At 38.8% G+C, this 20,247-nt stretch overlaps 1 protein-coding gene across 3 annotated transcripts in view; it reads left to right on the forward strand.

The window, feature by feature from the left end:
- BUD13 (BUD13 homolog) overlaps window positions 1-20,033 on the forward strand; it is a 35,215-nt gene extending 15,182 nt beyond the window's left edge. The window contains exons 5-10 of one of the 3 annotated variants that reach the window (XM_036861778.1): window positions 3,948-4,252; window positions 6,146-6,251; window positions 6,607-6,745; window positions 7,413-7,597; window positions 7,838-7,919; window positions 19,623-20,033. In XM_036861778.1, coding sequence (XP_036717673.1) covers window positions 3,948-4,252; window positions 6,146-6,251; window positions 6,607-6,745; window positions 7,413-7,597; window positions 7,838-7,919; window positions 19,623-19,716 — 911 coding nt within the window. In that variant the 3' untranslated portion in view covers window positions 19,717-20,033. The remainder of the gene's footprint in view (window positions 1-3,947; window positions 4,253-6,145; window positions 6,252-6,606; window positions 6,746-7,412; window positions 7,598-7,837; window positions 7,920-19,622) is intronic. The other 2 variants (XM_036861779.1, XM_036861780.1) reach the window with 2 other exon arrangements.
- Window positions 20,034-20,247: the final 214 nt, after the last annotated feature.

Genomic DNA, 20,247 nt, shown 5'->3' on the forward strand with positions numbered 1-20,247 from the left:
AGTGAAGATGATCCAGGACCTTGGAAAAAGAATGGAGGCAAAGATCAAGGAGATGGAAGAAATGTTTAACAAAGACCTAGAAGAATTAAGGAACAAACACCTAGAAGAATTAAAGGACACACAAACAGAGATGAACAATACAATAACTGAAATGAAAAATACACTAGAAGGAATCAATAGCAGAATAACTGAGGCAGAAGAATGGATAAGTGACCTGGAAGACAGAATGGTGGAATTCACTGCCACAGAACAGAATAAAGAAAAAAGAATGAAAAGAAATGAAGACAGCTTAAGAGACCTCTGGGACAACATTAAAGGCAACAACACTCGCATTATAGGGGTCCCAGAAGGAGAAGAGAGAGAGAAAGGACCCAAGAAAATATTTGAAGAGATTATAGTTGAAAACTTCCCTAACATGGGAAAGGAAATAGCCACCCAAGTCCAGGAAGTGCAGAGAGTCCCAGGCAGGATAAACCTAAGGAGAAACATGCCAAAACACTAATCAAATTGACAAAAAAGACAAAGAAAAATTATTAAAAGCAACAAGGGAAAAAACGACAAATAACATATAAGGGAACTCCCGTAAGGTTAACAGCTGATTTCTCAGCAGAAACTCTACAAGCCAGAAGGGAGTGGCAAAATATATTTGAAGTGATGAAAGGGAAGAACCTACAACCAACATTACTCTACCCAGCAAGGATCTCATTCAGTAAGTGGGAAACACAAGAGAAGAAAAGGACCTACAAAAACTAACCCAAAACAATTAAGAAAATGGTAATAGGAACATACATATCGATAATTACCTTAAATGTGAATGGACTAAATACTCCAACCAAAAGACACAGGCTCACTGAATAGATACAAAAACAAGACCCATATATATGCTGTCTACAAGAGACCCACTTCAGACCTAGGGACACATACAGACTGAAAGTGAGGGGATGGAAAAAGATATTCCATGCAAATGGAAATCAAAAGAAAGCTGGAGTAGCAATACTCATATCAGATAAAATAGACTTTAAAATAAATGTTACAAGAGACAAGGAAGGACACTACATAATGATCAAGGGATCAATCCAAGAAAAGGATATAACAATTATATATGCAGCCAGCATAGGAGCACCTCAATACATTAGGCAAATGCTAACAGTTATAAAAGAGGAAATCGACACTAACACAGTAATAGTGGGGGACTTTAACACCTCACTTACACCAATGGACAGATCATCCAGACAGAAAATTAATAAGGAAATAACAAGCTTTAAATAACACAATAGACCAGAGAGATTTAATTGATATTTTTAGGATATTCCATCCGAAAACAGCAGATTACACCTTCTTCTCAGGTGCACATGGAACAGTCTCCAGGATAGATCACATCTTGGGTCACAAATCAAGCCTCAGTAAATTTAAGAAAATTGAAATCGTATCAAGCATCTTTTCCGACTACAACGCTATGAGATTAGAAAGAAATATCAGGGAAGAGACTGTAAAAAACACAAACACATGGAGGCTAAACAATACATTACTAAATAACCAAGAAATCACTGAAGAAATCAAAAAATACCTACAGACAAGTGACAACAAAAACACGATGATCCAAAACCTATGGGATGCAGCAAAAGCAGTTCTAGAGGAAAGTTTATAGCAATACAATCCTACCTCAGGAAACAAGGAAAATCTCAAATACACAATCTAACCTTACACCTAAAGGAACTAGAGAAAGAAGAACAAACAAAACCCAAAGTTAGTAGAAGGAAAGAAATCATAAAGATCAGAGCAGAAATAAATGAAATAGAAACAAAGGAAACAGTAGCAAAGATCAATAAAACTAAAAGCTGGTTCTTTGAGAAGATAAAATTGATAAACCTTCAGCCAGACTCATCAAGAAAAAGAGGGAGAGGACTCAAATCAATAAAATTAGAAATGAAAAGTTACAACAGACACTGCAGTAATACAGAGCATCATGAGAGACTACTACAAGCAACTCTATGCCAATAAAATGGACAACCTGGAAGAAGTGGACAAATTCTTAGAAAGGTATATAACCTTCCAATACTGAACCAGGAAGAAATAGAAAATATGAACAGACCAATCATAAGTAATGAAATTGAAACTGTGATTTAAAATCTTCCAACAAACAAAAGTCCAGGACCCGATGGCTTCACAGGTGAATTCTATCAAACATTTAGAGAAGAGCTAACACCCATCCTTCTCAAACTCTTCCAAAATATTGCAGAGGAGGGAACACTCCCAAACTCATTCTGTGAGGCCACCATCACCCTGATACCAAAACCAGACAAAGATGTCACAAAAAAAGAAAACTACAGGCCAGTATCACTGATGAACATAGATGCAAAAATCCTCAACAGAATACTAGCAAACAGAATCTAGCAGCACATTAAAAGGATCATATACCATAATCAAGTGGGATTTATCCCAGGGATGCAAGATTATTCAATTTATGCAAATCAATCAATGTGATACACCATATTAACAAATTGAAGGAGAAAAACCATATGATCATCTCAATAGATGAAGGAAAAGCTTTCGACAAAATTCAACACCCATTTATGATAAAAACCCTCCAGAAAGTGGGCATAGAGGGAACCTACCTCAACATAATAAAGGCCATATACGACAGACCTACAGCAAACATCATTCTCAATGGTGAAAAACTGAAAGCATTTCCTCTAAGATCAGGAAGAAGACAAGGATGTCCACTCTTACTGCTATTATTCAACATAGTTTTGGAAGTCCTAGCCACGGCAATCAGAGAAGAAAAAGAAATAAAAGGAATACAAATTGGAAAAGAAGAGGTAAAACTGTCACTGTTTGCAGATGACTTGATACTCTACAGAGAGAATCCTAAACGTGCCACCAGAAAACTACTAGAGCTAATCAATGAATTTGGTAAAGTTGCATGATACAAAATTAATGCACAGAAATCTCTTGCACTCCTATACACTAACAACGAAAGATCAGAAAGAGAAATTAAAGATACAATCCCATTCACCACTGCAACAAAAAGAATAAAATACCTAGGAATAAACCTACCTAAGTAGGTCAAAGACCTGTACTCAGAAAACTGTAAGACACTAATGAAAGAAGTCAAAGGTGACACAAACAGATGGAGAGATATACCATGTTCTTGGGTTGGTAGAATCAATATTGTGAAAATGACTATACTACCCAAAGCAATCTACAGATTCAGTGCAATCCCTATAAAATTACCAATGGCAGTTTTTACAGAACTAGAACAAAAAATCTTAAAATTTGTATGGAGACACAAAAGACCCTGAATAGCCAAAGCAATCTTGAGGGAAAAAAACGGAGCTGGAGGAATCAGACTCCCTGACTTCAGACTATACTACAAAGCTACAGTAATCAAGACAATATGGTACTGGCACAAAAACAGAAATATAGATCAATGGTACAGGATAGAAAGCCCAGAGATAAACCCGCACACCTGTGGTCAACTAATCTATGACAAAGGAGGCGAGGATACACAATGGAGAAAAAGACAGTCTTCAGTAAGTGGTGCTGGGAAAACTGGACAGCTACATGTAAAAGAAAGAAATTAGAACACTCCCTAATACCATACACAAAAATAAACTCAAAACAGATTAATAACCTAAAATATATATATATATATATACACATATATATATGTATAGATGTATATATATATATATATGGCACAGATGAGTATGTTGAGATCTCACATGCTAGTCAGTCACTAATAACTTGGGAATAGAACCCCACATCCTGCCTATTGGTTTTAAAAGTTGTTTCTCACTTTGCTCTTCTCCCATGTCATTCGTACTTGTATTTAGGTTAGTGATAGTTCCTCACAAGAGGACTAAATGAATGTTGAACATTAGCCTGACAAGTTCTTTTTTTAGATTCTGCCAAGGGGATTAAAGACTTTACTGTTTAATTTCCAGGCTCTTCCCCCAGCCATAGGAAATATCATAAAAGCTCTTCACCCAGGAGACATCAGAGTCACATGTTGGACTCTTCTTCCTACCCAAGTGACAGTAGGAAAGCCTCTGACTCAGATCTTTCTCCTCCACGGCATAAACAAAGTTCAGGGCCCCGGGATTCTGATTCAGATCTGTCACCTCCACGGAATAGACCTAGGCACGGGAACTCTGATTCTGACCTCTCTCCACCAAGGAGGAAACAGAGGGCCAAATCTTCTGATTCCGACCTGTCTCCACCTCGAAGGAGTCAGCCTCTGGGAAAGAAGGTAAGAATTTTCAGGAGCCATATCTTCTCTTAGAGTAACTCCTGTCTTTTAGCTCTGTACAAGTCCCAGAGATCCAAGCCAAAGCAAGAAGAGGTAGCTCTTAGTTAGCATAGTAAATCTAGCTCACAGGACCTCTAGGGCTCTTTTCTTCTCTCTGAAGTCAGGACTGCCTAACCCAGCCCAGGTGAACTTGCAAATAGCAGATTTCCTAAAGAGCTTCTGCCTTTATATCCTCTCAGTTCCATGAATCTCATTTTAATAGGTCCACAGAAACTTCCTATTTTCTTACGAATAAACTGAGAACGTAGTTTACAGAGTGGAGTTAGGAGCATGAACCTTGTGTCAAACATCACATATTGGGATCATACTTCTTATATGTACTATCTGTGAGATTTGAGCAAGATACATAATATCTCTAAGCCTCAGCTTCTTCATCTTTAAAATGTGGATAATAGTAGTACGTACTTCATAAGGTTCTTGTGGGAATTAAATGAGTCAGTAAGTAAAGCTCTTAGCACAGTGCCTGGGACAAAGTAAGCATTTAATGTAAGCAGTTTACTATTATAAATTGGACTGTAGGTCTCCAGAGCTTAAAGAGAGGCACTTAAAATATAAAACGACTTTTAGAAATCATATCACCTGGGAAATAAGTGTTTTGTATTATTTTAAATCTGTGATGAAGCCTGAATTAGCAAAACAAATCCGCATGAACCCTGAGTAATTGTGTTGTAAAGAACACCAGTACTAGTAAAGAAGTGTTATTCCAGAGCTTCCCTGGTGGCGCAGTGGTTAAGAATCCGCCTGCCAATGCAGGGGACACGGGTTCAAGCCCTCGTCCGGGAAGATCCCACATGCTGCGGAGCAACTAAGCCCATGTGCCACAACTCCTGAGCCCACGTGCCGCAACTACTGAAGCCCGTGTGCCTAGAGCCCATGCTCCACAACAAGAGAAGCCACCGCAATGAGAAGCCCGTGCACCGCAACGAAGAGTAGCCACCACTGGCCGCAACTAGAGAAAGCGTGCGCGCAGCAACAAAGACCCAACGCAGCCAAAAATAAATAAATTAATTAAAAAAAAAAAGTGTTATTCCAGTGAGTTGGTTAAGAAAGAGAATGATGGAGCCTGTGGTGTGCACGTTTCCTCTAACGCAGACTTTTCAGGTAAGTTTCTCTGTAGCCCATGTGGTCCTGGTAGGGTAGACCAGCCTGTCCCTAGCCCAGGAAGTAGGGTTCTTCTCTTTTGGGGAACAGAGTGAGGTCTGTGTTTCAGCTGGACTCCTTGACATTTTTATGTATCTGCTTAGTCCATGGGCAATTTAATATTAATCAAATTTAATTTAGTACGTTGTTTAAGGATATCGGGATATAAGTATATACATTGATTGTGGGTTGGTTTGTTATCTTGATACAGAGTGGAGTTTAGTAAGACGTTTCGATTTGGTTATATCTTGTCATTATCCTGAAATACAGCCACAATTTCAGGATCTTAGGTTTGCTTGACTTTGTGATTTAAATGAAATATTTTATCAGTGTTGATCTCTACCAGAGGGCTTAGAGCTTTATAGAGGTTTCTGGTCAGGTGACCTGAGAGTCTTCATGTGTGCAGTTTATATGCTGAAAAGTCAGAAATACGATGCTTAGCCTTCCCTTTAGCATATTGTTGGTTTGTGTTTCTGTTTACTCTTAAACTTGATAGTACTGTTAATTTTCCATGAAATTCAGTTTTATTTCTTCTTTTCTATTTTGTGAAACCTGTGGTTGATAATAAGAATATAAAGCTAGAGTTTTTGGTTTGGTTATTGCTGATTATCAGACAAAAATACACCTGTGTATACCCATGGAGTCTATTGCTGCATTGTCTTAATGTTGGATGCTCCCTTTTCCATTGCATAGGCTGCACACATGTATTCTGGGGCTAAAACTGGGTTGGTGTTAACTGACATACAGCGAGAGCAGCAGGAGCTCAAGAGACGGGACCAAGAGACCATGGCATTTGAAGGTAAAAATGTGAAAGTGCAGAGACCAGTTGAGGCTCTTGTAGCTTTTATTTTTTTTAATGTAGTTTATTATACCTGATATTTAAAAGTTTTAATTGCTGTCAAATTTCAGCTCTGGTTTTGTGCATTATTTTAACTTCTCATTGGGTTCAAGTGGTTCTTTTCCTTCTTGAAAAATGTTAATTTTCAGGATCATTGCCAATATGCACTTAGATGTTGGTAGGGACTACTAGTAGTCTGGCTGTGAAGGTTCTTATCCAGCATCAGAACCCCACGTGGTTGATTTCAGCTGTTAGAATATTATTTCTGATTTTGATACCTGGTGTTTATCTTTAAAAGTATAATTTTCCTTTGCAGCTGAATTCCAGTATGCTGAAACCGTATTTCGAGATAAGTTTGGTCGTAAGAGGAATTTGAAACTGGAACGTTTAGAGCAGAGGAGAAAAGCGGAGAAGGACTCGGAGAGAGATGAGCTGTATGCTCAGTGGGGAAAAGGGTAAGAGAACCACTGAAAGGAAAAACAAGACTGCAGTGACGGGAGGAAGTCATTTCTCTATTCTTCTGCCTTCAAAGCTGTATTTTTTTTTTTTTAATAAATTTATTTATTTTATTTATTTAGTTTTGGCTGTGTTGGGTCTTTGTTGCTGTGCACAGGCTTTCTCCTATTGTGGCGAGCGGGGGCTACTCTTCCTTGTGGTGTGCGGGCTTCTCACTGTGGTGGCCTCTCTTGTTGCGGAGCAGGGCTCTAGGCACACGGGCTTCAGTAGTTGCAGCATGCGGTCTCAGTAGTTGTGGCTCGCGGGCTCTAGAGCACAGGCTCAGTAGTTGTGGCACATGGGCTTAGTTGCTCCGCGGCATGTGGGATCTTCCCGGACCAGGGCTCGAACCCATGTCCCCTGCATTGGCAGGTGGATTCTCAACCACTGCGCCACCAGAGAAGCCCCAAAGCTGTTTTTGGGAATGGGAAATTCAGTGTGCTCAGTCTCCTTCCTAAGATACTGATATATTCCACACTTCCAGTTGGTATTCTAAGAATTTTACCTTTTTCAGTATTTGGCCTAGGCTGCTGGAAAGAGGAGGTTCTCCAAGTGTAGCAGTACATCTCAGTGTAAGAGTGGAAATGTTAAACAGGATAGCAGACACTCCTGGTTCTTTTTGTCCAGGCTTGCACAGCGCCGGCAGCAGCAACAAAATGTGGAGGATGCAATGAAGGAAATGCAAAAGCCTCTGGCCCGCTATATTGATGATGAAGATCTAGATCGGATGCTGAGGGAAAAAGAAAGAGAGGGGGACCCCATGGCCAACTTGATCAAGAAGAATAAGGCCAAGGAGAGCAAGAATAAGAAAGGTGAGCCTTCTGGGAATCTTCAGAGAATGAGGTGACTTACGTGAAGAGAGAAAATCAATAGGGTGATGATACATAGCTATGTGCAAAGAAGGCTTTCCCATACAATTTCAGATTTCTTGTATTGGGGAATTTAGATTTAACTCAATAGAGACTTCTGTGCAAAGAAATTTTTTCCCACTGCCATCGAGCTCTGATTTGAATTACGTAGGTAACTAACTTTTCTCCCTTTCCTGTCATTAGTGAGACCTCGCTACAGTGGCCCAGCACCTCCTCCCAACAGGTTCAATATCTGGCCTGGATATCGCTGGGATGGAGTAGACAGGTAAACCTGAATATTTCCTACAGTTTTGTTTTCTCTTCCATCTAACCCGAACCTTCCCTGACTGTTCTCAAATCATTCTACACTCTGCCTCATTTTCTGCCTTAATCACAAGGTTAATAATATGCAGTTTGGTTGCTTCTGTTTCTCAGATCTCATTTCCCATGCTTAGAATACTCCTTCCTTTTTTCCTTTTCAAAGCTCTGGGCAAATAACTCAGGTGGTCCAGCTAGGATACCCTTTGTTTTTGACACTGATCACTTCTAATGATATTTTCTAAGGTTTGGAGGGGGTGAATGATAGGTGCTAGTCTGAAGCCTTTTGTATGTTGTATCTTTAAAATGTAGCCCTTGAATCTTTTCTTCACTGCCTTATGAGTGAGTTACTTGTCATGTTGCACTGCCCCTACCACCTTGTCTTTTCACCTACCCATATCTGTACCCACATGCACTAACTTCCTTTCTGCTATCATGGATGAACTATATATGCTCCTATCCAAAGTCAGTCCCTCTACTTCATGTTAGATCCCATCTCTTGCCTGCTAAAGGACATTGTTATATCATCTAGCACAGTGACTCTCAAAATTTGTCATCTCAAGACCCCTTTACACTCAATAATTATTGAGGACTCTAAAAAGTTTTGCTTATGTGGGTTATAGCTGTTAATATTTACCATATTAGAAATTAAACTAAGAAGTTTAAAAAGTATTTATTAATTCTTTAAAAAAAGCCATTACATTAACATAGTTACCCTGATTTTAAAGAGAAATAACTATATTTTTCAAACAAAAAAAAGTGAGATTCAGGATAGCTTTGATTTACATTCTTGCAAATCTCATTAATGTCTGGGCTGATAGAAAACATCAGGACTTTTTTTTTTTTTTTTTTTTTTTATTTTTTAACTTTTTATTTTATATTGGTATATAGTTGATTAACAATGTTGTGTTAGTTTCAGGTGTACAACAAAGTGATTCAGTTATAAATATACATGTATCTATTCTTTTTCCAATTCTTTTCCCAATTAGGTTGTTACAGAATATTGAGCAGGGTTCCCTGTGCTGTACAGTAGGTCCTTGTTGGTTATCCATTTTAAATATAGCAGTGTGTTACAAGAAGACATCAGGATTTAGTCTGTTGCAGTATGTTTAGCTGAAATATAGGAAGAAAATTCAACCTTATAATAGGTAGTTAGAAAAGGAAGGTGTATTAGATTTTTTTTAATACTACACAAAAACTCAATAAGTGGTAGTTTCTTAAAGGTTATTTGTAATATGGAATCAGAAACCATATCAAAAAGCTTTTCATACTGTTAGATTAAAATCCATTGGTCTTTTTCCTATTTTGGATGAATCTTTTACTCATGCATGATTTTATAACATCATGTACTGTTCATTGGTTTGCTGAGTTTTTCAGACCCTCCAAATGTTGACATATTTCATATACAATATCAGATAATGATATATACATATTAATATTAACTTTGATCTCATCACAAAAATCTTTAAATAACTAGAAGCTAAAGGAGTTCATGGTAGTGGGTACAAGTTTTTCAAAATTCTAATTTACGCTTGAAAGCTCCTATTTTATCATTGGCAACAAATATTATCAGCCACTTTCCTTGATGTAAAGGTCACTTCGTACAATGGCTTTTTTTGTAGGATCCATCAGATTTTGAACCTAGAGGATCATGTCCTCTGTGAATATAAACAGTGTTACTTCTTCCTTTCTAATCCAGATGCCTTTTGTTTCTTTTTCTCGCCTTATTGCACTAGCTGCAACTTCCAGTGCAAATGTTGAGTAGAAGCAGTAAGAGCAGACATATTTTACCTTGTTGCTAACCTTAGGAGGAAAACATTCAGCCTTTTCACCATGAAATATCTTGTAAACTATAGAATTTTTTTTGTAGATTTCCTTTATTGAGTTGAGAGATTTCTATTCCTAGTTTGCTAAGGAATGTCTTTTTTCAGGAATGTATGTTGGATTTTGTTCAAAATATTTTCTAATTTTCCTTTTGGTTCATTCTTTGATCCATGATTTACTTATGAGTGTATTTTAGAATTCCAAACATTTAGACTTTTCTAGATATCTCATTGTTATTGATTTCCAATTTAATTCCATTGAGGTCAGAGAATACACTATGTAATATTTTGATCTTTTGAAATTTATTAAGCATGTTTTATGGCCCAGTATATGGTTTACCTTGGTGAATAGCCCATTTGCACTTGAAGATAATGTGTATTTTGCAGTTGCTTGGGGTAGTGTTTTGAAAAATTTTTTTTGTATTCTTTTTTTAAGTAAACTTTTTGTTTTGGAATAATTTTAGATTTATAGAAAATTTGCAGAGATACTATAAAGAATTCTTGTAAACTCCTTATCCAGTTTTGTTACCATTCGTTATATTATCGTGATACGTTAATCAAATCTAAGAAACCAACATTAGTATGTTATTATTAATGCACCAGATTTTATTTGGATTTCACCAGTTTTCTATTAATGTTCTTTTTCTGTTCAGGGATGCAATTCAGGATACCACAGTGTACTTAGTTGTCATGTCTCCTCAGTCTCTTCTGATCTGTGTCAGTTTCTCAGTCTTTCTTTGTTCTTTGTAACCTTAACACTTTTGTGCGGGGGCGGTATGGTCAGGTATTTTTGTTGAATGTTCCTCAAACTGAGTTTGTTTGATGTTTTTCTCATGATTAGCCTGAGGTTATGGGTTTTTGGAAAGAATTCCACAGTGGTGGAGTGTCCTTCTCATCACATCCTTTTAGGGGTTACATGATATCCACATGACATCACTAGTAATGTTAACCTGGATCACTGGGTTAAGGTAGTGAGTGTTTGCCGGGTTTCTCTGCTTTAAAATTACTGTTTTTCTTCTTTCATACTCTCTTCTCTGGAAGTGAGTCGACTGAGTTCAGCTTACACTCAAAAGGAGACCTACAGAAGGATATCTACATATATTATTTAGACTTTTTCTGTAAGGAAGATCTGTTTCATCTCCCCATTTATTTGCTCAATCATTTGTTTATATCAGTATGGACTCATGTATATTTTATACTTTGTATAGTAATCTAATAGTATGTTATTTATTTTGTTGCTTAAATTGTTCTGTTCTTTGGCCATTGGGAGTTCTCTCAGGTGTCCCTTTTATATGCCCATCCTTCTATTTTTTGAGCATTCTTTGACTTTCTGTTACTATAAGGTGCTTCAGGCTCATATTGTATTTTCTCTGCCCCAGCCCTAAAATAGCCATTTCTCTAAGAAATCCTGACTGCTTTTAATGGAGAAAGATATTTAGAAACCAAGATCCGACTGCTAGAGTGCTTGTTGTTACTGAGGTGTCATTGTTTCTAGACCCTCTCAGCAGACAGAGCTACTTAATGCGTGTATAGTAGTCTGTGTATACACACATATCTATAATTGTTTCTGTGTCTATCCACCTGCAAGTATGTTATATATACACATATATTTACATATATATATAAATATGAGTTCATGTTGATGTAACTGACTCTAACCAAGTATTACCTTTCCTTTTTGCTTACCTCCCCAACATTGAGAAACCTGGCACCCACCATCCACCATCCATTTTGCTTATCCCAGGACACATGTAAAATAGTTTCAAAATTGAGAAATTCAGAAATGAGAAACTAATTTACCATCTAGAGTGTAGCATTTATGTGCAGTTCATTTTGTTCTTACCCTTATAATTTCTAATCAAAATACCATTTTCCAACATAACTTAAAGAGTCAGCCCCCATACCTCTCCCCTGCCAAACATCCTGGGTAATTTTTTTCTTTTATAGTTTACTTATATTAGTGTTTACTCATTATGGTGTATAGTTCTATGGGATTTAACAAATGAGTAGAGTCATTCATTCACCACCCTAGTACTGTATGGAATAGTTCCATCATTCTAAAATTTCCTGTGTAAGTCTCCTTTTAGTCATTTATACCTCCTCCACCAACCCCTTGTAATTACTGCTGTTGTTTTCTGTCCCTGTAGTTTTGTCTTTTCCAGAGTGTTACATGAATGGAATCATACAATGTGTAACCTTTTGAGTCTGACCTTTTGCACTTAGCAAAATGCATTTTAAGATTCATCCATGTTCTTGCATGAATCAGTACTGTATTCCATGTTTATCACTGAGTAGTATTGCATTGGATGGGTATACCACAGTCTGTTTATTCCCCAGTTGAAGGACATCTTGGTTGCTCCCAGTTTTTAGCAGTTGTGAATAAAGCTACAATAAACATTGGTGTATGGGTTTTTATGTGGATATAGTTTTCAGTTTACTTGGGTAAATACCAGGGTAAATGATTGCTATATTGTATTGTTGAGATTATGTTTAATTTTATAAGAAACTGCCAATTGTCTTCCAAAGAGGCTGTATCATTTTACATTACTGCAAAGAGTGAGGATTTCTGTTGCTCCATATCCTTGCCAGCATTTGGTATTGTCAGTGGTTTGGATTTTAGGTGTGTGAATTTAGTAGTGAATTTTAATTGCTCTGTTTTCTTTTTAGTTGTACCTCTCTGCAATTTTTTTTTCAGTGTTTGTTATGAGGATCACAGTACGTATCTTTAATTTATCACAGCCTACTGAGAGTTATAATTGTACTATTTCACATAAAATATAAGAACCTTGCAACACTACAGTTCTACTTAACCTCTGTTTTTAGTGCTATTGTTTTCATACATATTACATAAAAAATGGTATAGATCCCACAATACAGTGTTAAAATTTTTACTTTGCAGTTATATATATATATTTTTTTTTTAAAATTATTTATTTGTTTATTTATGGCTGTGTTGGGTCTTCGTTTCTGTGCGAGGGCTTTTCTCTAGTTGCGGCAAGCGGGGGCCACTCTTCATCGCGGTGCGCGGGCCTCTCACTGTCGCGGCCTCTCTTGTTGTGGAGCACAGGCTCCAGACGCGCAGGCTCAGTAGTTGTGGCTCACGGGCCCAGTTGCTCCGCGGCATGTGGGATCTTCCCAGACCAGGGCTCGAACCCGTGTCCCCTGCATTGGCAGGCAGATTCTCAACCATTGCGCCACCAGGGAAACCCAGTTATATATTTTTTTAAGAAGCTAAGAAAACAAAAGAAAAAAATATATAGTTGTTAGTACTTACTCACATAGTTACAATTTCTGGTATTCTTCCTTCTTTCCTAAAGAAATTAGGAAATTTTAATATTCCTTCAGTCCAGGTCTGTTGGCAAAAAATTCAGTTTTTGTTGATATGAAAACATCTTTATTTCACCTTTGTTTCTTAACAGCTTTAATTTTGAAGTAATGTTAGGCTCACAAGAACTTGAAAAAATAGTACAGTGTATTAGTGTACCATTCACCCAACTTCCCCCAATGATAATATCTTATATAACCATAGTACATTATCAAAGCCAGGAGTTGGCATTGGCACAGTTCTATTAATTAAATTAGAGAATTTTTTCTCACCTTCGTTTTTGAAGGATTGTTTCACTGGCATAGTGTTGGGGGAGGTTATCGAGGGGATGTGACCACTGGTTGATCTATGAGCTGGACCCAGGCAACTGGAGGCCCTTACCTCTCCCCTGTCCTTGGAATGTACATCCTGCCTACTCTTCTCATACTGGCAGCCATTTCAAGGACATAGCCTTGAGAGAGTAGGGTGCTGTTGACCATCTGGACTGAATATGTGACTGAACCCTTATATATAAGGCCTCTATATAAACTTTTAAGGTTCTGGCAGGCAGGTGTGGAGAACCAGTTGTCCTGCGCCCAAGACAAACCTTGTATGTAAGTTCCCTTGCTTATTAAACCTGCCACCTGCCAATCTGGAGTGATCTGCCTCTTTCTCTTTCTGTCTCTCGTTGTCCTCTGAGTATGGGGGCCAATTTCAGATTTTACCCAGGGAACTCCTGAGGTTTCAAACCAACACAGAGAACTCAGGATTGACAGTACCAGACTTCTATGACAGCTCTGTCAGCCCTTTAAAGACTTTTCATCACTTTCTGGCCTCCATTGTTTCCAATTAGAAGTCAATCCTCAGATTTCATTTGTTTCATTGTCTCATCTCCTAACCCCAACATATACACATTATAATATATTCTCTGGCAGCTTTCATGATTTCCTTCTGGTCTTTGGTTTTCAGCAGTTTGACTATGATGTACCTAGGTGTGGTTTTCTTTGTATTTATCCTTTTTTGAGTTTGTTGAGCTTTTTAGATTTATGAGTTCATGTTTTTCACATTTGGGAGGTTATTTGGCTATTTTTTGTTCAATTCCTCTTCTTTTTTTTTAAAACCACTTTTCCTTCTCCAATTACACTATTTCCACTACTTGATATTATCCCACAGATCTCTGAAGTCCTGTTCATTTTTCTATCATTATTTTTCTCTCTGTTCTTAAGGTGGGATAATTTTTTTGATCTGATTTCAAGTTCATTGACTCTTCTGCCATCTCTAGCCTATTAGGCTCATACACTGAATTTTTTGTTTCAGCTAGTTTAAATTTATTTATTAGTTATTTTTAGCTGCGTTGGGTCTTCATTGCTGCACGTGGGCTTTCTCTAGTTGTGGCGAGCAGGGGCTACTCTTCATTGCAGTGCATGGGCTTCTCATTGCGGTGGCTTCTCTTGTAGTGGAACATGGGCTCTAGGCACGTGGGCTTCAGTAGTTGTGGCACGTGGGCTCAGTAGTTGTGGCTCACGGGTTCTAGAGTGCAAGCTCAGTAGTTGTGGCACATGGGCTTGGTTGCTCTACGGCACGTGGGATCCTCCCGGACCAGGGCTCGAACCCATGTCCCCTGCATTGGCAGGCGCCACTGTGCCATCAGTGAAGTCCCTCAGCTAGTTTATTATATTTTTATAATATAACCACTGTGCCACCAAGGAAGTCCCTCAGCTAGTTTATTATATTTTTCAACTCTAGAATTTCCATTTGACATATTTCTCTGCTGAGATTTCCTACCTATTCATTCATTATGAATCATTTTTTTTTTCCTTGAGAATATTTATAATTGGTGCTTCGAAGTCCTGTCTGCTCATTGCAACATTTGGGTTATCTCAGGATTGGTTTCTGTTCATAGTTTTTTCTTGAGTTTCATCACATTTTACTGTTTCTTTACATGTCTGGTCACTTAAAAATGTTATACTGGACATTATGAATGATACATTGCAGAGACTTTGAATTCTCTTATATTTCTTTGAAGTGTGTTGATTTTTTTTAATAAGATGGTGTAACCATCTTATTTTTAATTTATTTTAGTTATTAATTGATTTATTTTAATTATTTATTTAATTTATTTTGGGCTGCGTTGGGTCTTCGTTGCCTCGCATGGGCTTTCTCTAGTTGCGGTGAGCGGGGCTACTCTTTGTTGTGGTGTGCGGGCTTCTCATTGCGGTGGCTTCTCTTGTTGCGGAGCACGGGCTCTAGGCGCACGGGCTTCAGTAGTGGCACGCAGGCTCAGTACTTGTGGCTTGCGGGCTCTAGAGCGCAGGCTCAGTAGTTGTGGCACACGGGCTCAGTTGCTCCACGGCATGTGGGATCTTCCCGGACCAGGGCTCGAAACCTGTGTCCCCTGCATCGGCAGGTGGATTCTTAACCACTGTGCCACCAGGGAAGTCCTTGAAGTGTGTTGATTTTTATTCCAGCAGACAGTTAACTTGGCTGTATTTTAACTCCAAACTCTAACTCCTTTGCAGGAGTTTCTGCTCAGTTCTTTCAGTTTCTAGCTGCTGCTTTTTCATGGGGCCCAAGGGGGTTTCCCCTGCACAAGCACAGTTTAGCAGTTAGCCAAAGATTTGGGTGCAGTTTGTATGTAGATTTTGGGGTTCATCCCTTTTGAAGCTACCTCCCTTTCAGTATTTCTTCCCTGATTTTCCAGCTGCTCTGCTCACTCTGCACTGACACCTCAAGCCAGTAAGCCTGTGCCTTTCTGCCTCCATGAGCTGTGCAGTTTGGGAAGTGCCCTCTGGCAAAAAGCCTCACAAATCTCTTCTCACACCTAGACTCCCACCCAAGTTTTGTCTGCTTTTGGTCACTGTCTCATGCCTTCAAATACTTTCAGATACTTGTATCTTTATATTTTGTCCAGACTTTATAATTGTTTTCTGAGTGTAGATTAGTTTGCACGAGTTCTCTGCCATGACTGGAATCTACCACTCTGCTTTATATGGGCCTAAGGCATTATCTTCTGTCCTTTAAGCTGCCATCTAAATCCAGAGCTCTAGTTCCTGATATTGGCAGGTATCCTCAGGGTGGCTGTGGTTTCAGGCTCCTTTCCTGCTTTCGTTTGCAGCGCACTGTATATCGGCTTTTTGGTAACAGGAGGATTTTTCAGAATACTAATTTGCTGTATAGCCAGAAGTAGATCTTTTTATAGCCACAACCCTAAAGATACTCCTGCTACACTGAGTTCATTCTTTTTTTCTTTTTTCTATTTTTTTCAAATTTCTGGACCCAAAACAGAACTCTCCCTGACCTGGTTTTTAACTGGTATAATTTGTCTCCATCTCTCCCTGTAGTTTTCCTACACTTCTCATTCTTATTTTCTCCTAGAGTTTTCCTTTTAGTTCCCTTTCTCATCCTTGCTTTCTTTCTGATTATTTATTCTTTCATTGCCTTTTCTGCTTTTGTCTGTTTTTGGCAAGTAAATATTTCTAAAACAGATCTATAGTATGTTACAGTTAGAAAAACCCATAAGGTCAATTAAACTAACTTACATTATTTAAAAGAGAAACGGAGGCCCCGATAAATTTAACAACTTAGAGTCTTTCAGCTCACCTGATAAAGCTGGAATTAGACCTTGGGCATCTGATTCTTCGGTCTAAAGCTCTTTCCACTGTGTGTTCTCTTGCAGTTTGTTCTTTTGATTCTGTTTAGGGTTTGGTTTGTTATTCATAGGACCTTTTGTCTGTTTGATCATATTAATGTTGATTCTCTTAAGTACTTATTCCCCAAGACAAGAAGCAGTGGTTTCCTTGTGCTCTAGAACACCATGCATGCTTCTAAGGTTGGAGATGGTGCCATTCATAATAAGCTTCCCTTCTTCCTCACCCTTTCACTACTCACCCAACTGATCCCTTAGGGAAGGCCTTAGGAAAGAGGGAAGCCTGTCATCCCAATCAGTTCAGTAGCACTTAGCATACGTATTATAACTTTAAGCAGCTATGTACTAGGTGCTAGGGTCTCACAATTAGTGAGAGACAGTCCTTGAGCACAGCAACTCACTTTCTATCTAGAGGAGAAGACAGACAAGTAAATAATTTCAATGCTACTTGCTAAGTATTACTATAGAGGATTTTCAAGGTGCCTTGGGAGCACAAAGGAAGAGTAGTTAGATTCAGCCTTGGGAGACTGTGGTCAGGGAATGCATGCTTCCTAGAGGAGGTGATACATGAGCTAAGTCTTTAGGGATGTCAGTCATTAACCAAGATAAGAAGGAAAGGAAGGATATTTAAGGAAGAGCATCCTGTATTGCAAGGTCATAAGGATATGGAACATCCTAGTGTTTGGTGGGGTGGGGGCCTGTTATAAGCAGTTTGATGTTGGATAGCAGTAAGTGTGAAATGGAGTTGTGTGAGATGGGCTGGAAAGGTAAGCAGGGGCCTGGTCACTGAAGGACTTGGAAACATTTCTGAGGAGCTTGGTGTTCACCTTAGAGGCAGAGGGGAGCCACTGGTGGATTAACAGTAGCTCTACATTCTAGATAGGTGACGCATTGTAGCGGTCGTACGAAGCATTTGCAAGGCACCAATTTGGAAGTAGAGAGACAAGATACAAGGTTGTTGCAGTAGATTAGGCTAAAGATGATGGAAGTCTGAACCATGACAGTGGTAGTACGAATGGAGAGAGGAGGAAGTGGGAAATTGGTTAAGTGATAAGATGGCAGAACCAAGTGACTGATTAGGTGAGAGGGAGAAATCACTGGGTTTGGCAATAAGGAAGGTCATTAATGACTTGAGAGAGCGTTAACTCCATAGCATAGTGAAACAAAAGCCAAGTTCTGTTGTGTGAAGGAGTGAATGAAAAATAAGGAAGTAGACAGTGAGTAAAGGCTCTTTCAAGAAGTTTATGTAAGAAGACGAAGTACATGGTATTAGAAGGGAGTTGAGGGCCACTCCTTGAAATTCACCCCTGTAGTGACTTCCATGACACCCTACTTCTGGTTATTTTCTCTTATCATTTCATCTTGGCCACCTTTATGAACTTCTGTTCCTCTGTGCCCCCTGCTTAAATGTTTCTCTGGGCTCCATCTGTAACCCTTAGCTGTTCTCACTCCGTGTGCTCTCTTGGCTGAATCTTGTCTAGTACACCTTCACTTACCAGCTGTATGTACATGATTCCCAAATCTGTATTTGCACCTCAGTCTGGAGTATCTGGCTGTGCATTGGATTTCTCTGTTGATATGTACTTGAGGCACCTTAAATGCAAACATATTCAAAACTGAACTCATCAGCTTTCCCTACTCTAAGCGTGCTCCTACTCTTGTGTTCTGTCCTGGTTAATGGCAGCCTCATTCATCTAGTCACTAAAATTATTAACCCATGAGTCAAACTTACCTCTTCCTCCTTTGCTCTTATATAACTGATCAATCACTAAGTCCTACTATGTTTTCTCTCTTTCTGTCCCTCTTCTTTATCATTACTTTCATCATCTGTTGCCTGGACCATTGCAGTAACTTTCCTGCCTTCAGTCTCCTCCAGAGTGATCTCTTTGAAATGCAGTTTATGCTCCCACTTTAAATTTATCCTTCACAGGGAACTCTACTCAGTACTCTGTAATGGCCTACATGGGAAAAGAATGTAAAAAAAAAAAGTGGATGTATGTATATGTATAACTGATTCACTTTGCTGTATACCTGAAAGTAACACAACATTGTAAATCAACTGTACTCCAATAAAAATAAAAAAAAATAAATTTATCCTTATTAGGTGAAGTCTAAGCTTTATACTGTGGCTTACAGAGCTCATTATGATTTGCCCTCTACCTACCTTTCTAGCTTTGTCTCGTGCTGCTCTCTTTTCATATTTGAGGCTCCAGCCATACCAGTTTGCCTTTGGTTCCCTGCATGTGCCATACGATTTCTTACTTTGTGCCCTTGCTGTTGTTGCTCGTGCTATGCTCTGTGCTGAAATGCCCTCCTGACCCTTCTGGCCCTCTGGTTAACTCCGTCTTTTCAGACTTAGCCTAGTGGCCCCCTTCACGAAGCCTTTGCTGACCATTCTTGTCCGTCCCCCTCCCAAGCTGAGTAAGGTCCCCACTCTGCTTCCATGATACCCAGTGCGTATTTCTACCATAATCCATGCTTTTTGTTTTAATTATTCGTTTAAATGTCAATCTCCTCCACTAGTCTGTGAGTTTATCAGGATAGGTGCTATGTTATACTCATTTTCATGACACAGTGCCTAGTACATAATAAGAATTCACTAATTTTTTGTGTAATGAATGGATAAAGTATAATACGTAGACATCAGTTGAGAGTGAGTAGGGCCTTTAGAGAGTGGTAAGTGTTTGAAACAGTTGTCAAAGAGTTTGAGAAGGAACTGAACAAGGACTAATAAGAGGTTGGATTATGTATTCTGTCTTTCTGATTCTGTTGCTTATGTCTTAAATATTTTCACATGATTGCCTTTACTTTCCTTTTTGCTCATTAGATTGTGAACTCTTTTTTCAAAAATAAATGTTCAGTTCAGGATTCCGGCTGATTAGTATTTCTTGATTGCAGATCCAATGGATTTGAACAGAAGCGCTTTGCCAGGCTTACCAGCAAGAAGGCGGTGGAGGAACTTGCCTACAAGTGGAGTGTTGAGGATATGTAACTTTTCTGAGGCAGTGGGGGTGGCTGTGGGTTGTGGTGGTGGACACAGGGTGGACAGACGTCCAGCTGCAACAGTCATCTGTGCTCATAATCAGGGCCCACACAGACCAGCGACTTGTTGGATGCCAGTTTTGACTGCAGAAGAATATTTGAGACGTAATGTTTGGACTGAAAGACCTGTACTTCTCAGGTGTGCCGACACTGCCTGTTGCTGGCTCTCAGAGGAAGCGTTGATTTCTCTGTGTCCCAGGGTTTGTTCTTGGTTAGGGTTTTCCCTTTTTAATAAACACACATTTATTTTTTTAAAATAATTTTCTTAAATGGATATTCTGTTTTGGGGAAGAATACAAGCTAATATTGAACCTCCAGGGATCTTGGAGGGTGATAGTTGGATTTTTCATTCATCTAGGAAGCAGGATGAGTAAAAACTTTCACAGTGATAGCTCCTTCGTCTTAGAAAATAAGAATTATTGCTAAACTAGATTTAGGAATAGACATGGCTGTTTGGAGACTTGGTGTCTGGAAAAGGTAG

The sequence above is a fragment of the Balaenoptera musculus genome, chromosome 8 (genome assembly GCF_009873245.2).
Source record: "Balaenoptera musculus isolate JJ_BM4_2016_0621 chromosome 8, mBalMus1.pri.v3, whole genome shotgun sequence".
Taxonomy (NCBI): Eukaryota; Metazoa; Chordata; class Mammalia; order Artiodactyla; family Balaenopteridae; genus Balaenoptera; species Balaenoptera musculus.